We start from the raw sequence: 15,125 nt of genomic DNA on the forward strand, positions 1-15,125 counted from the left end.
TTCAACAAATTAGGTCCTTAAAACAGTGAGCACGGACTCCAACAGGAAATGTTCCTCACCCAGCAAACAGGTGGAACCCCATGCAAACCCAGGAACCTTCAATCCAGTTAAGTCCAGGGTCAGATCTGGACCCGTTCCGGTTCCATCAGCAGTTCTGACCTTGCTCAGGACCCCAACCCAAACCAGCCTCCTAACCAGTCACCCTGGCCCGAGCTCTTCCCTTAGTCTCCCTGGCCCACAAGCATCTGCTGGTAGCATCCGTGGCCCGCCCACCAGCCTCTTCATTCAGCCTCCCTGGCTCAGACCACTGAACTAGTCTCCTAGGCCCACCACTGCCTCAATTAGCCTCCCTGGCTCACAAACCACTGAACTAGCCTCCCTGACCCTACAACCTTTTCACTTAACTTCCCAGCAGCCCCTTACCCGAGCCTCCCTGGTCCACCAGCCTCTTCACTGAGCCTCCTTGGCATGCTTGCTTCTTCTTTTAGTCTCCCTGGCCTCCAGCCACTGGCAAGTCTTCAGAGAGGCCCACCACCTCTTCCCTCAGCCTCCCTGGCCCACCACCTTCTCCCTTAGCCTCCCTAGTTCACGAGCCTCCTCCCTTCGTTTCCCTGCCCACTAGCCGCTTAACTAACTGCCAGCCCTTTAACAAGTCCCTTGCTCACCAGCTTGCAAACTAGCCCTTTTGTCCCACAGCATATTCACTAGTCTCCCTAGCCTGCCAGCATCTTTCTATGGCCTCCCTGGCCCACAAACCTCTGAACTAGTATGCCTGACCCATGAGCCTCTTTACTAGTCCCTGGCCCACCAGCTTCTTTTTCTTTTTCTTTTTTTTAATTTATTTGAGAGAAAGAATGAGAGTGAGAGCATGAGAGGGGTGAGGGTCAGAGGGAGAAGCAGACTCCCTGCTGAGCAGGGAGCCCCATGCGGGACTCGATCCCGGGACTCCAGGATCATGACCTGAGCCGAAGGCAGTCGCTTAACCAACTGAGCCACCCAGGCGCCCTGGCCCACCAGCTTCTAAACTAGACTTTTTGGTCCATCAGCATCTTAACTAGTTTCTTTAGCCCACCAGCCTCTTTGCTTACCCTCCCTGACCCACCAGCCTCTTCCTTTGGCCTCCCTGGCTACTAACCTCTCAGCTAGTCTGGGCCCGCCAGCCTCCAGACTTAACCTCCCTGGCCAGCCAGATTAACTAGTCTCCATGGCCAACTAACCTGTTCACTTACCCTCCCTGGCCCACCAGTCTCTTCCCTTAGCCTCCCTGGCCCATCAGCCTCTTAACTAGTCTCCGTGGAAAACAAACCTCTTCAGTTAGCCTCCCTGGCCTGCCACTTCTTCACCTAAGCCTCGCTGACCCACTAACGACTGAACAAGCCTCCCTGGCCTATAGCCTCTTCCCTTAGCCTACCTGCCTTTAACTAGTCTCCCTGGCCTGCTAGCCTCTTCCCTACTCTCCCTGGTCTGCCGGGTTCTTAACTAGTCCCGCAGGCCCACCAGCTTCTAAACTAGTTTCCTTGGCCCATCAGCATCACTACTAGTTTCCCTGGCCCACCAGTGTCTTCACTTGACTTCCTTGGCCACCAACATCTGAACTAGTCTTCCTGGCCTGTCAGCGTCTTATCTATTCTCCATGGCTTGCCAGCCTCCTAACTAGTCTTCCTGGGTCACCAGCTTCTTCCCTTAGCTTCCCTGGCTCATCTGCTTCTTCACTTAGCCTCCCTGGCCCACCAATCTCTTAACTAGTCTTCCTGTTCCACCAGTGCTTAACTAGTTCCCCTGGCCCATCAGCTTTTTACTAGCCTCCCTGGCCTACCAGTCACCTTAGCTTCCCTGGTCACCAACCTCCGAACTAGTCTTCCTGGCCCTATAGCCTTGTCACTTCGCCTCCCTGGTCCCAGCCAGTTCTCTCAAACCCACCCTCCACACCGCAGCCTGAGAGGCTCACATTGAAAGGAATTTGCCCCTCTCTGGTTCGGGCCCTTCTGCAGCTCCCTCCGGTTCCAGGCTAATGTCTACTCTTCCTAACAAGGCCACCAAGTTCACACACCAGCATCCCCCACCAGTTCAGGCAAGAAGTCCTGAGTCAGGGGCGCCTGGGTGGCTCAGTCGTTAAGCGTCTGCCTTTGGCTCAGGTCATGATCTCAGGGTCCTGGGATCGAGCCCCGCATCGGGCTCCCCGCTCCGCGGGAAGCCTGCTTCTCCCTCTCCCACTCCCCCTGCTTGTGTTCCCTCTCTTGCTGTGTCTCTCTCTGTCAAATAAATAAATAAAATCTTAAAAAAAAAAAAAAAAAAAGAAGTCCTGAATCAGACAGTGTGCCCACTCCCCACCACACCCTCTACTCCAACCCCACTTTACAGCTTCTAGCTTCCTGGGTACCCAAGCTGCAATTTGGGCCTGTGCCTGGAACACCCTTGCCTCTCCACCCCCCTCATCTTTCTGGCTCCCTCCCTGTCTCTCCTGGATCTGCCTCCCAGTTCCAAACTGCCCCAGGGCACCTCTCTGCATTACTACACTGATCTGTGACTTCGTATCTACAGACCCTCCTCCCCTACCAGCCTGAGCTCCCTGACCCCGGAAGATCTAATACAGACAAGTGTGACACATGAATAAATAATTCAGTAGCCAGAGCAGGGCAAAGAAGCATTTCACTCAATTGACCCCTCAACTCTAGACCTGTCCCCCGGACATTTCAGCACATAGTGGTGGGTCAGTCAGAGAAGACCACCCTCCTCACCTCTACTCAGTAGCCTATCTGCCTCTGCGCTCTTTTTTAAGTTTCTTCTTCCCTTTCCCCCTCCTTGCTCTGAATCCTGCTCCCATAAGACCCCTCCAGGGCCTCTCTTATGTTTGCCTTCCTCCCCATCCTGCAGGGAGCTCCCTGAGGAAAGAAATCGCATTTGATCAGTCTTGTGTCCTCAGCCCCCTCATGGCCACATTTGATAAATGCTGGTTGAATGAATGAGTGCCCAGCTCCTTACTCTACCTGATAAAACCAATAAAGGCAGGATCCATTCTCTTAAGTACCCAACCACTTGAGACCATTGTGGGCCAGTTCTGTGCAGGAGACTCAACAGGTTTATTGAATGAGCGATGGAACGCGCTTGCGTGAGCCCGTGGTGCCGCGCGCACTTCTGGGAATCGTAGTCCCCATGTTCGGGCCTCTCTTTATGGCGCAGGCGTATTCAGATTGAGACCGTTTTACTATTAATGCGCATGTCCCGGGAGGTGGAGTGGTGAACTGCGCATGTCTAAGGGGTGGAGGGGCGGGCGAAAAGGCGGTGCACTGCGGAGGTGGGGCTTCGGTGGGGCTTCGGTGACTTCGGGCCGTCGCGGACCTGCCTGCGAGAATGGCGGGTAGGGGGAAGCTAATTGCGGTGATCGGAGACGAGGACACGGTGACTGGCTTCCTGCTGGGCGGCATAGGGGAGCTTAACAAGAACCGCCAGCCTAATTTCCTGGTGGTGGAGAAGGATACAACCATCAATGAGATCGAAGACACTTTCCGGTACGGTAGCCCGCGAGGCCTGAATGGGACCCTCTGCCTTGGGTGGGAGCGCGGGGAGTAGGCAGGGGCGGCGCGGGGACCCGGCGGGCGGGGCCTGCGCTGGGCTTCCAGACCCCGATGTTGAGGGTCAAGGAAGTCGGTTCGGCCGCCCTTCCGGAGGAAGCCTCTGTGCTCCAAGTTCGCTTCTGGGGCTTGGGGGAACCCGGGCTCTGTCAAGTCCACGAGCTCATCTCTCACATGACTGTGTGTCAGGGAAGAAGGGGAACAGAGCTCATGACGGGCGCCGCCCCTCGGCCCAACCTGCCGCAGGGTCAGCTTCGCCCCCGTTCACCTGTAGAGCAGACCCCCAGCATTGCAAGCACTCGGCTCTTGCGGATTGACCCCTAAAGGAACCACACACTCATCGGAACACCTAGGCGGTGGGGTCGGGCTTTCTTGTATTTCCATGTCCCTTAGAGGCTCACAACCATCCTGTAAGCTAGGGGTTATCATTCCTCTTTACAAGAGAGGTTAAGGCACGTACCAAAGTCACAACATTTGGAAGAGAGGGAGAGGGGATTTGAACCCAGTCCCAACTCTCTTAAGCCAGGTCCACGCTTTGCTTGTACAGTTCTCTCTCTCAGAATTTCCCATTGTCCTGAGCACAGCAGGCAGAATATTAGGACAGTATCCTACTTTCTGCTAAGACCTTGCATTTGAAGTCCTCATTTCTTCCCCTGGGTCAAGAGTGATAGCTTCATAGTGTGAATCCAGGCATGTTCCTTAATCCAGGAGGTGTCCTGGTGACTTGAATTGAGAATGCCAGCCCCCTATGCTTTCTCACCCCTTTTCTAAGGCCCCTGTTGCCAAGTCTCAGGGACGAACCATGCTCACCTGTTTTCCCCTACACAGTCCAGCCCTGAGCTGCGGGCTGAGACTGGTTCCTGCTGCCTGGGGTATGGTAGGCCCTGAACTGGCCTGATCTCTAAGCATTCTGGTAAAGTGACCCAAGTTGTCATGGGAGAAGGACAGAGTTTACTCCAAGAACTTTCCATGTTTCTATCCAAAGGGACCCAGAGATCATTAAGTCTAACCTGCTCTAGTGCCTGGCACAGAGCAAGCGCTCAATAAAATTGATTTTTAATATTTTACTTAATTAATGCATGGGTGATCACAAAGAAGGGAGAGCGCAGTGCTAGGCTCTCTCTCTGGGGGAAAGTATGATTTTCCTCCTCTTGTGTTGTATTCTTGGCTCACACCAAACTTCCCCCCGATCCATCCCCCACCCTCATCAGCATAGACCTTAAAGCCTTTAGTGGTCTCATCAGCCCCCTTAAAAAAAATTTTTGGGGTGCCTGGGTGGCTCAGATGGTTAAGCGTCTGCCTTCGGCTCAGGTCATGATCCCACGGTCCTGGGATCGAGTCCCGCATCGGGCTCTCTGCTCCTTGGGAGCCTGCTTCTCCCTCTGTCTCTCTCTCTCTCTCTCTCTCTCTCTCTCATGAATAAATAAATAAAATCTTTTAAAAAAAAAAAATTTTGTTTCGTTGAAAAGTTAAAGTATTCATGTGGTTTGCAAATTAATATTTAAAAGGTATAAACATTGAGAAGTCTCACTCCCCCCCCCCCCCCCCCCGTCTTTTTCCACTTCATTACCTCCCTCCTCCACTCCTGTAAACACTTAATTGCTTATTTACCTTTCTGCTTTTTCTTCATGTACATACAAAGGGACAGGCATGCATATTCTTATCCTCTTTGCAACATACAGAATACACCAGCATGTGCCCTAATCTTCAGCACCAATTCACTTGGGAGCCTTCCAAGCAGGGGAGGGAGAAGCCAACCCTGACAGCCAGGGTCTTTAGGTTTTTGAATTTGATCCTGGTTAGAAACTCTCCAGAGTTTAGCTGGCAACCTTTGCCCTTGAACTCTGCGGTTTCTGGGTCAAGCCCATTCCCCTCTGCAGCCCAGCCTCAGCACCTCTGAGTGGGCTGTCCTCGAATCCCTTCTCCTCTCTCCCAACAGGCAGTTTCTAAACCGGGATGACATCGGCATTATCCTCATCAACCAATACATCGCAGAGATGGTGCGGCACGCGCTCGACGCCCACCAGCGCTCCATTCCAGCCGTTCTGGAGATCCCGTCCAAGGAGCACCCCTATGATGCCGCCAAGGACTCCATCCTGCGCAGGGCAAGGGGCATGTTCACGGCTGAGGACCTGCGCTAGGGCCCTCCCCACAGCCATGCAGCCTCTCGCCAGGCTTGCCATCAGCCCTTCTCTAAGTTGTGAGCCTCTGATTTCCAGTTCCCAGCCCCCTGCCCCTTCCCATTCCGCTGAGAGCCTAGGTGAGGTGCTTCCATGTTGCTGGGGCTCTGCCATTAAAGTCAAGGCTGCTTAGGGAACAGGAAGCCCGAGTGTCTTCTCTCCACTACCCCTCTGTGCTGTTACACAGTGTCATTGTTGATGTTAAATTAAAGTAATGTTCTTGTTTCTCTCCAAACTGAGGCTGGGTGCTACAAAGGACACGCATGGGATGAGGCGGTTGGGGGGATTAGATTGGCAGGGCCAGAAATGGTTCTGCCAAAGATACGGGCATAGAAAAGTTGGACCAGAAAGATGGTGCCAGGAGGTTGTGACTCAAGGATGGGTCCTTTGAGTCAACAGCGACCAGCTCTGGTCGGGAGGAGTGGGAGGAGGTTTGTGCCCAGGCCCTTGGCTCCCCCACTTCAGTCTCTCTTGGGCTGGGAAGGGACCTGACCCGAAGGGATGGAAGCAGAAACACAGGAAACCTAGAAGCCTGTGATACCAGACCGAGCCGCGGTCCTGCAAGAGGTTTGGAGATCAAGGCTCTTAGCTGGTGGGCCCTGGCCTGAGGGTGCCTCTGGATCAAGGCATGTGAGGTCTGCTAAAGGCATGGCAAGTAGAACCCTGGCCCTGTGTGAGGTGAGGCTTGGTTGCCAGGTGACTGTCCGTGGCAGCCCCTTGCTGCCAGAAGGCCCCTGCTTGCTGTTGCTCAGCCCTCAGCTGCAGCCACCCTGCCCCTTCCCTGGCTACCATGTCGCGGCAACTCAACATGGATACGCTGCGGCAGAACTTCTGGAAGGAGGAATATCTGCGGGAGAAGATGTTGCGCTGTGAATGGCACCGCAAGTATGGGTCGATGGTGAAGGCCAAGCAGAAGGCTAAGGCTGCAGCGCGCCTACCCCTCAAACTGCCCACCCTGCACCCCAAAGCCCCACTCCCGCCTCCACCTGCCCCCAAGGCAGTGCCTATCGAGGCCCCCAGCCCCGCCCCGGAGACTCCTATTCAGTCAGAAATGCTCCCGGTCCCGCCTGCCACCCGGGCCCTGCTGTATGAAGGCATCTCCCACGACTTCCAGGGCCGCTACTGCTACCTCAACGCCCGAAAACTGGACCTGCCAGAGATGCGCTACCTCTTCCCCATCACCACCAGCTTCACGTATGGCTGGCAGCTGGGTGAGCCCCAACCTCTCAAATCACTCATCTCACGGACACGGAGCCCCTGCCCTGAGCCAGGCCGTGCCGTCAGCACTAGGCACACAAGACGTGGATGGGGTTGTCCATTTAGTTGGGGGGGTCTAGGCCGTAAAGAGGACCCGTCTGATAAGGACAAGTTCCATGATGAGACTAGGGAGTGATGGGGGAGATGGGCAAGGGACGTGTGAGGCTTTAGACTGGATGGTCAGGAAAGGCCTCTCTGGGGACCCAACGGTTGGAAGCTAAGTGACACGAAGGAATTTGGATTCCAAGTGGGAGACGAAGCCACGGAGCATTTTAAGCCGGTCAATGGTACTGGTCGGGTACTAACTCTTCTGTAAGTAACGGGTTTTTCAGGGAAAGAGTCAACTCTGGCAGCTGAGGTCTGCATCTGTGTTGGGTCATCCTGGCAGGAGAGGACGGTGGCTTGGGCTAGGGTGATTAGCGGTAGAGCCGAGGGAGATTCAGGCTATGTTTTGGAGGAGGAATCAATGAAGCCTACTGGTGGACTGAATGACCAAAGGGGAAAGAAGACCGTGGTGAAGCCCCAGTGTTTGGCTCAAGCGCCTGGACAAGAAAGATGGAGAAGAGCAGGGTTGGGGGGAGGGGGTGTGTGAGGACAGGTCAGCCCTGACCAGGCTGGAGGGGCCAGCGAGGTGGCTGTGTATGGAGGTCCCCCTGTGGAGTGAGGTCAGAGCTGAAGATGCAAACTTGGGGGTCATCAGAATGTAGGTGCTATTTATTTATTTATTTATTTTAAAGATTTTATTTTATTTATTTGACAGAGACAGCGAGAGAGGGAACACAAGCAGGGGGAGAGGGAGAAGCAGGCTTCCCATGGAGCAGGGAGCCTGACGCGGGGCTCGATCCCAGGACCCTGGGATCATGACATGAGCTGAAGGCAGACGCTTAACGACTGAGCCACCCAGGCGCCCCTGTAGGTGCTATTTAAAGTCTGAGGTCGGGTGAGCTCACCCAGGGAACTCCAGATGCTGGAATCTGACAGGAGAGGCAGGGGCACAGAGAGGGGTAGGGAGATGGTGTTGGTGGGAAGGCTGTCCCTTCTGGACCGAGTCTGCTTTTTCTGTGAGGCTGAGAGTCGAGGTCATCCTCTGGGGTGGGGGTGAGGGGCAGTGGTGTAGTTGGAGATAGAGTTAAATGGCACAGGAAAGGGAACACGCCTGGGAGTGTTGCGGGATTGCTGGGCGATGCTGTGTCCCTTGCTCCTTGTGCTCATGAATTGTGAACGAGGCTACTCAGTCATGGGTTTTTCTCCCCACGCTTGGGTGCCTGGGCGGGAAAGGCGGATGGTTGGGGATAAACACAGTTGATGTTTTTGCCTAAAAATTTCCCCCATTTTCTACAGGGTCCTAAAGGGAGGGGAAAAGAGGAATTTTCCCAAAAAAGCAGGAAGCAAGTCCCAGAAGAGCAGGAGGTAGAAGGAAGCCCTCTCTCCCGCAGGGACGTCTAGCTCTGTCCCTGTGACCAGCCGTGCTGGGGGTCCCACCACCCGCTCTGTGGAGTCTGGGGTGGCGGAAACGATAGCAGGGGGCGGACTGACCAGTCCTGCCGTCACTGCTGCTCTGGACCCCCAGCCAGCTCCCTATTTGCCCAGGCTGGTGTTCCTCAGAAGCACCTTTTATTCTTCCACACTTCCAAAGTGGATACAGTACAGGCAGATTCCCAGGGCTCCGTAGGCAGGGCTCCCGTGGTTCCCTTTCCCAGGACCCATTCCTGGCCTCTGGCATCTTTCCACAGGCCCCCCAGTGAAGCAAGAACTGGTCTCCTGTAAGATGTGCCGCACTGAATCGTTCTTCCGAAAGAATGGGGCCTTCTCGCTGCTTGACCCTCAGGACCTGGCGCTCTGACGTTGGCGGGGCAGTGGACTTAGGGGAGGAAAGAAGAAATAACACGCCTCCTGATGGGCCTGAAGCTGCGGCGTGTGTCTGTGTGTCTGGCCTCCGAGGCCCTGAGGCAAAGTTCTGGGCCTTTCTTGGAACGACCTCTGTTCTGCCCTTGCGGGCCTGCGGGTCGCCGGCTTGCGTTTTCCTTTGAGCATTCCGCAGTGACGCGAGGGGGCCGGGAAGGGTGAGCGCTCCTCTCCAGCCCAAGGCTCCTCGGCGCCAGGGGGCCACAGGAGCTGCTGGAAGTTCTGGGTGTTCCTGGAAGAGAGAGGCCTGTCATCCCAGAGAAGGGGACCCTCCCCGCCCTCCCCCCTCCCCTGGCCCCGAGGGCCCGCAGCCGCCACGTCCTCTCCCGGAGCGCTCGCTGCAGCTGCTCCCGCAGGGCCCGCCGCTGCCCCGCCGCGTCCTCCCGGGGCGGTGCCGAGCGCTGAGGCCCCGGCCTCCTCCCCCGCGGGCCTGGCGGAGCCGCCGGCCGCAGCACCCGGGCCGACGCGCCCCTCCGCCCTCAGTCGGCGTCCGTGCGGGTGCGCGGGGCACGCACTCGGGAGGGACCCGGGAGGCGCCCAGCCCGCCGCCCGCCCGGGCAGGATCGCGGGGGCCCCGCCGCCTTCCCCCGGGAGGCTTGCCTGGGGCGGGAGCTGGGCTGCGCTGGGTGGGGGCCCCAGAGGGTGCAGCCGGCAGGGGCGGTTCCTGGCGAGGCGGAGGCGTTCCGAGACCTGGGGGAGGCGGCTGTCAGCGGCCGGCCGCCCGTCGTGCCCCTCGCGCCCCAGGCCGGCCCCGCGCGCTGCAGCTCCAGCAGCCACGGCAGAGCCGTCTCCCGCTGCGCCGCGCTCACGCCGCCGACGCCTTCTCCCGGCCGGGCCGCGCGGCCCACGCGGCCTTCGAGGCCTCCGGGGCCTCCGCGCCGCGCCCCCGCTCCCCGACGGCGCCCAGGAGCCTAGCGGAGCCGCCGCGCACCTGCTCCGCCGCGCCCGGGCTTCCCTCCGGGCCCTGAAGCCAGTGCGGGTCGCGCAGCAGCCCTGGGCGCCCCGGGAGAGCCGCGGGGTGCCGCTGCTGCCCCGAGCCCCGGTGCCTGGGAGCCGCGGCCGGGCCGGGAGCCTCGGGGGTAGGAGGGGAGGCCGCGCCCGCTCCCGGACGGCCCTCTGCTCTCCCGCGGCCGGCGCCGACTCTCGGCTCCCGCCGTCAGTTTTGTCCTGCGTCAGCTGCGTGGTCCTTTCCCCGGAGCCAGGGCTCTCCCTTCCCCCAGGCTGAGGCTTCTGTTCTCCCAGGGACCTGCAGAAATCCCTAGAAATGCCCAGGGAGCCGCCTTCCTCGGGGGGCTGTGTAGGCGCCTCTCCCTCAGCCACCTCCCAGGCTTGTGAGATGCGGCCTGGGGAAGTCTGAAGGGTCTTCACTTCCCGGCCCCGAGGAGTCTCCCTCCTCGGCTCCTGGAGAACCTCTTCTCTCTGGCACTCAGGGCTGTTTCCTCTTTAACCTTGAGGAGACTCACTCCTCTCACTCTGGGGAGCCTCCTCCCTGGGGTACACAGAGACTTCCTCCCCCAGAGCCCGAGTGGCCTCCCGACTCTGACCCTGGTGTATCTTCTCTCTCTGTCTCTTAGGAACTTCTTCGCTCTCCCCGCTGGGGGCCTCCCCTCTCTGACCCTGGGGACGCTCTTTCTGCTCTTGGGGATCCTCCTCTCACTGCCTCTGAGGAATCTCAATCCTCAGCAGTTTCTGAAGTTCTGCTCTCTCCTGGCCCAGGCTCCAGCCCAGCCTCACAGGGAGATCTTGGGGTTCTGACAGGCCCTGGGAGGGCAGGCCTGAGGGCCTTGGGGCTCCCTGAGTGAGCTTCCTCCCCCATAGGCCTGTGGATGGCCTCTGGGTTGTAGGTCCTGCTTGTCTCCTCTCTCCCCTCTGAGCCAGGTCCTGGGAAGGAAGAGCATTTGGGCCCAGGCTTGTGAGGGAATCCCCATACCTCAGCCACTTTCCCCCCAAGGGACCCTGGAGACCACAGTGGCTGTCCCAGTGGACCTCATTTCCATTACAGCCCTTGCCTGATTCCTGAACTCGTTCAGCCTACTTTACGTGGTGTAAAAGGTGCTTCCAGTGAGAGTCCCTTCTTCCACCTGGCTATAGGAGGTGACATCACCTCCCCCTGGTAGCCTCCTCCCAGGCAGACCCACCCCTGCTAGCCCCAATCTGAGAGGGCCTTTGCCCAGAACACTTTAACTCTTTCACCTTGAATTCAGAGCTTCCTGGGTCCCCAAAGATACTGCTGGTGGTGGAGTTCGGCTCTTGTAAGCAACCTGAGGGAGAAAGACCAATGTCAGGAACGCTCTGCTCATGTCCCAGCCCCTCACACACATTCCACCTGAACTGGAACCAAGAAGCCTAGGGAGTCCCCAGCACATAAGGGGAAGGGCATGCCCTCAGGACCAATGTTTGAACTTCAACGCTGTCACAGTTCATCCGTCCACCTTTATTCAAACTACCTGCCATGTATCTGCTTGTTGGATTTGCCTGTCAACAGCCCACCACAACTTCCTCATCCCCCCAGCCAAGGCAGAGCACCTCAGAGGGACCTGCACACCCTTGTCCTCAAAACCACCAGGGGATGCCTTGGGGGCGGGAAGGGCCTGTTGGCCAGGCTTGTCAGTCCCTTACAAGGACACCCCACTTCCTCCTGGTGGGCCCCTCTAGGCCCATAAAGAAACCCACGGTAGGCACCTTATTTTACTGTTACTAAGAAAAATCCTCCTTAGGTCTTTCTTGGTTGCTGACGGTAAAATCAAATGAAACTCAAGAAATGAAATTTGAGGCTGGAGCCAGCCCTAAAAACTGCAAGTTTCATAATTAACAGAAGAAATCTAAAAAAAGAAATGAAATGTCTCTGCTCCCTTGCAGATGTGCAGGAAAGAGAGTCCTTCTGCAGCCCTAGAACTAGTTAAAAGAACTTGATTTCGTAAGACCCTAAATGGAGAACTGTCACAAGAATATTCCATCTTTATGCAATGTGGATGTGTGAATATTCACAAAAGTAACCAAATGGGTAAGTTCTTTGTGACAATGTCTTTTGAACAAAGGAGTCTGATAAGACTCCCAAGCCTTTAGAAATGATTGCTATGAACACTGAACATGACCCCCAGCCCTGTGCCCTCACAATTCTGATCTGTTGTCTTACTAGAGAACTTATTCCTCTGGTTATAATGTTGTAACTGATGCCTCTGTATTCCCAAGAGATCTTTTACTTGTAAAAATCTCTGCCAATCAGAAAAAACAAGCATTGGCTCTTTGCTTTTCTCTCACGTGCATGATGGAACAATTAGAGGCTTCTGGCTCAACTAGGTTTATTTAACAAATAATGTGAGAGTCTGGTTCATTTAAATTAATAGGTCCAGGGTTCACAGCATCTATCCCATGGAATTCTAATTGCCTGTTTATGGTTGCACTCTCACTAAGCTGTGATCTCCTCAGTGACAGGGACCAAGGAATGGGGCCAAGTCCATCCTGTGCTCTGTATGTTCCCAGTGCCTGGTGTGTGGGGGGGTCAAATAGGTGACAGGTGCCGCCGTTCCATACCTCCTCCCTGGGCCACCATGCACAGTCATTCCAGCACTCCCTCCCCTGCGCCCCAGTTTAGCTTCGGAATCCTGGACCCTGTGCCGGAGACAGCTGGTACCGAACAGGCGGAATTGGGACATAAAATAAAACCTACTTCTTGTCCGCAGGTGCTCCTTGGCACCCAATAAAAAGTATGAGATGAAGAATGAGTGAGAAGGGGACTGGGATCCTGGCACTTGGGATGAGGACTTCCCACCTCCTCCCGATCTTGTCTGGCCACCCAGCCAGGGTGTCAGCATACCGGGTGTGGGCTCTGCAGGGATAGCAGGGCTCCCCCACCTTGGGTCTCCGTCACTCCTAGCTTCACCCAGATCCAGGGCCGACGATGGGTCAACCGCCTGCCCCCTACAGGAGTCAGAGGCTGCCTCAGAATCGGCTCTTGCAGCCCATGGGCTCTAGAAAGGGGAGGCAGCCTGTCCGCCAGTCCCCCCACCCCAATGCCTGAGCCCAGTCCAGGGCGGCCTCTCCCAGCCCCTGCACCCAACCTTGGGTCCCAGTAGCTGGAACGTGGGGGTCACCCTTTCCAGGGGCTGTGGGGCAACCATATGGGTACAACTGAGTGAGGACCCCAAGAGGAGCCTTGGGCATTAGGAAGAGGGCCTAGGCAGGACCGTGGAAGGAGATAGGAAAAAGGATCCAGGGCTTGGCCCTTTTGTGTGGCAATACAAACTGGACAGAATTTCCTGGGAGAAAGACTCACCCCTCTGGAAGCTAATGGTTCTGGCTCAGAGAGTCCCCAGCCTGGGGCAATGGGCACAGCCTGGAACTCTGGAAAGTTGGAGGGTGCCCTAGTCCACATGTGGGCTAGGGTAGGCACCATTTAAGATGGCCCAAATCATCCCTCCTCCTGGTACCCTTGCCCATGTATGACCCTGCTCTCTTCCCCTCCTTGTGAGGAAATGGATGGCTCCTGCCGATTCGAGCTTGCAGATGAGATGAGACTGCCGTTCCGGCCAACAGGGTCGGCTGGACCCTCCCTTAGCGGTCACCACTAAGACCCCCTCTCGCTGCAGCTGAGGATGCCTCGGCTCTCAGAGAGGGCTGCCAACCTGCCCAAAGAGCCTCGGACAATTGGTAACTGAGAACTGGGAGGCACAGTCCCAGGTCCCAGTCACCATAGCACCCTCCCTCCTAGAGGGGCCAGGCCAGCCACCAGCCCGGGGGGAAAGGGTCCGTGGACCCGGGCATCAGTGCCTCTGCCCTCAGGAGCCAGCCATGCAGGCTTGCTTTCCTCCCACCATGCAGCCATGTCTAAAGCCTTCAAGATGTCACCACACCATTGATTTGACCAAGATAGTCATTAATTGCAGGTCCAGGCACCGTGTTAACCCCTTTACATGGATGAGTTCACTGGTGCTCCCTTTGCGTAAGATCGATTATCTTCCCCATTTTGTAGCTGAGGGAACAGAGGCTTATGGTCCCCAGGGAGCATCAGACCAGAGAGAACCCAGGCCCATCTGTGTCTGAAGCCCATACTTCTTCCTCTTCCCTCGCCACCACCATCACCCCAATGTCACACCGACCCCCCTTGCCTTCAGCCAAGCCCCCGCTCACCCAGCTGGTCCGCCGCTCAGGACCCCTCGCCTGTCCCACCATGGGGCTTGCCATACTGACTCCGTACACACTGGGCCTGGTCCCTCAGACCGCAGAACTTGGCCCAGGGGGGCCAGAAGAGCCTCAGCCCTGCCCCAGTCAGCAGCTCCAAGTCCCACAGCAGCCGCAAAAAGAGGGGGTGCCAGGGCATGAAGGGGTGCCCACCCTGCCCTCTGCCATGCCCCTCGGCCAGCCCCTACCTGCTGCTGGGCCCGCCAGCTCCGCTCCATCTCCAGCAATACAGTGGGGAGCTCCAGCCCTGATCGACAGGCCCGACTCTCTTGCACCTGGGGGGACACGATGGAGTCAGGCCTCTGCCTTGCCCTTCAGAGGCAATGCCTTACCCCTCTCACCTGCTGCAGGGCAGCCTGGAGCTGGCCCAGGCTTGCAGGGCATCTAAAGAGGTGCTGGTACAGGGCTAAGGCCTGCCTGTGGCTACAAGGGAGCCCCGGGCCCCCAGGTGTGGCTGTGTGCTCCATGGGGAGGGGGAGCCAGAGCAGATGTCCCCTCCCTCCTCTCCTCGGCTGCTGGAGTGGGGAGAGGAGAGGACGAAGAACCGAGGAGGAGACAAAGGCTCCCGAGCTCAATAATGCAGGGACCTGACATCTGAGCCACGGCCTGGACCCCAGCCAAGTCTCAGAGAGACTCGGGCCTGCCTCTGACCTGGGTTTCTTGGCTGTGGGGGGCGGTAGTGTGGGGCGAGGACTGGGACCTTGCTGGTGAGAACAGTGCGTGCGTGTGCTTGTTTGCAAGCCTCAGAGCATGTGTCTTCTGTGTACGTATGACGCTCGCAATGGCGTTATGTACGCACGTAATGGGCCCCACGCGGGCCACGGCCACCCCCGGCTCACTCACTGTGGGCCAGGAAACTAAAGGCTGCATCCGTGTAATCCATCCCTGACGCAACTCTGTGAAGTGGGTGCTAGCATCCTCATCCCAGGCTTACAGACTAGCAAGTGGCCCCGGAGAGTCGGGTTGCCCCAGCTAACGTGGGGCAACGTCTCCCTCATCTGGAGGCAAGTGGCCGTGATGAAGAGGCTTG

General features: G+C 57.2%; 2 protein-coding genes across 2 annotated transcripts; both read left to right on the forward strand.

Annotated features, from left to right (window-relative positions):
* The first annotated feature begins 3,214 nt into the window (after positions 1–3,214).
* On the forward strand, positions 3,215–5,987 carry ATP6V1F (ATPase H+ transporting V1 subunit F). Its single transcript, XM_035021069.1, has 2 exons — positions 3,215–3,509; positions 5,512–5,987. The coding sequence occupies exons 1-2, from the start codon at positions 3,352–3,354 to the stop codon at positions 5,711–5,713; spliced, it is 360 nt and encodes a 119-aa protein (XP_034876960.1). The 5' UTR covers positions 3,215–3,351; the 3' UTR covers positions 5,714–5,987.
* A 263-nt stretch (positions 5,988–6,250) lies between these two features.
* On the forward strand, positions 6,251–9,107 carry ATP6V1FNB (ATP6V1F neighbor). The gene is made up of 2 exons (XM_035021068.1): positions 6,251–6,963; positions 8,743–9,107. Exons 1-2 carry the CDS (start codon positions 6,543–6,545, stop codon positions 8,850–8,852), a joined length of 531 nt encoding a protein of 176 aa, XP_034876959.1. The 5' UTR covers positions 6,251–6,542; the 3' UTR covers positions 8,853–9,107.
* The last annotated feature ends 6,018 nt before the right edge of the window (positions 9,108–15,125 follow it).

The sequence above is a fragment of the Mirounga leonina genome, unplaced genomic scaffold, assembly GCF_011800145.1.
Source record: "Mirounga leonina isolate KUSES-001 unplaced genomic scaffold, KU_Mleo_1.0 Mir_174, whole genome shotgun sequence".
Taxonomy (NCBI): domain Eukaryota; kingdom Metazoa; phylum Chordata; class Mammalia; order Carnivora; family Phocidae; genus Mirounga; species Mirounga leonina.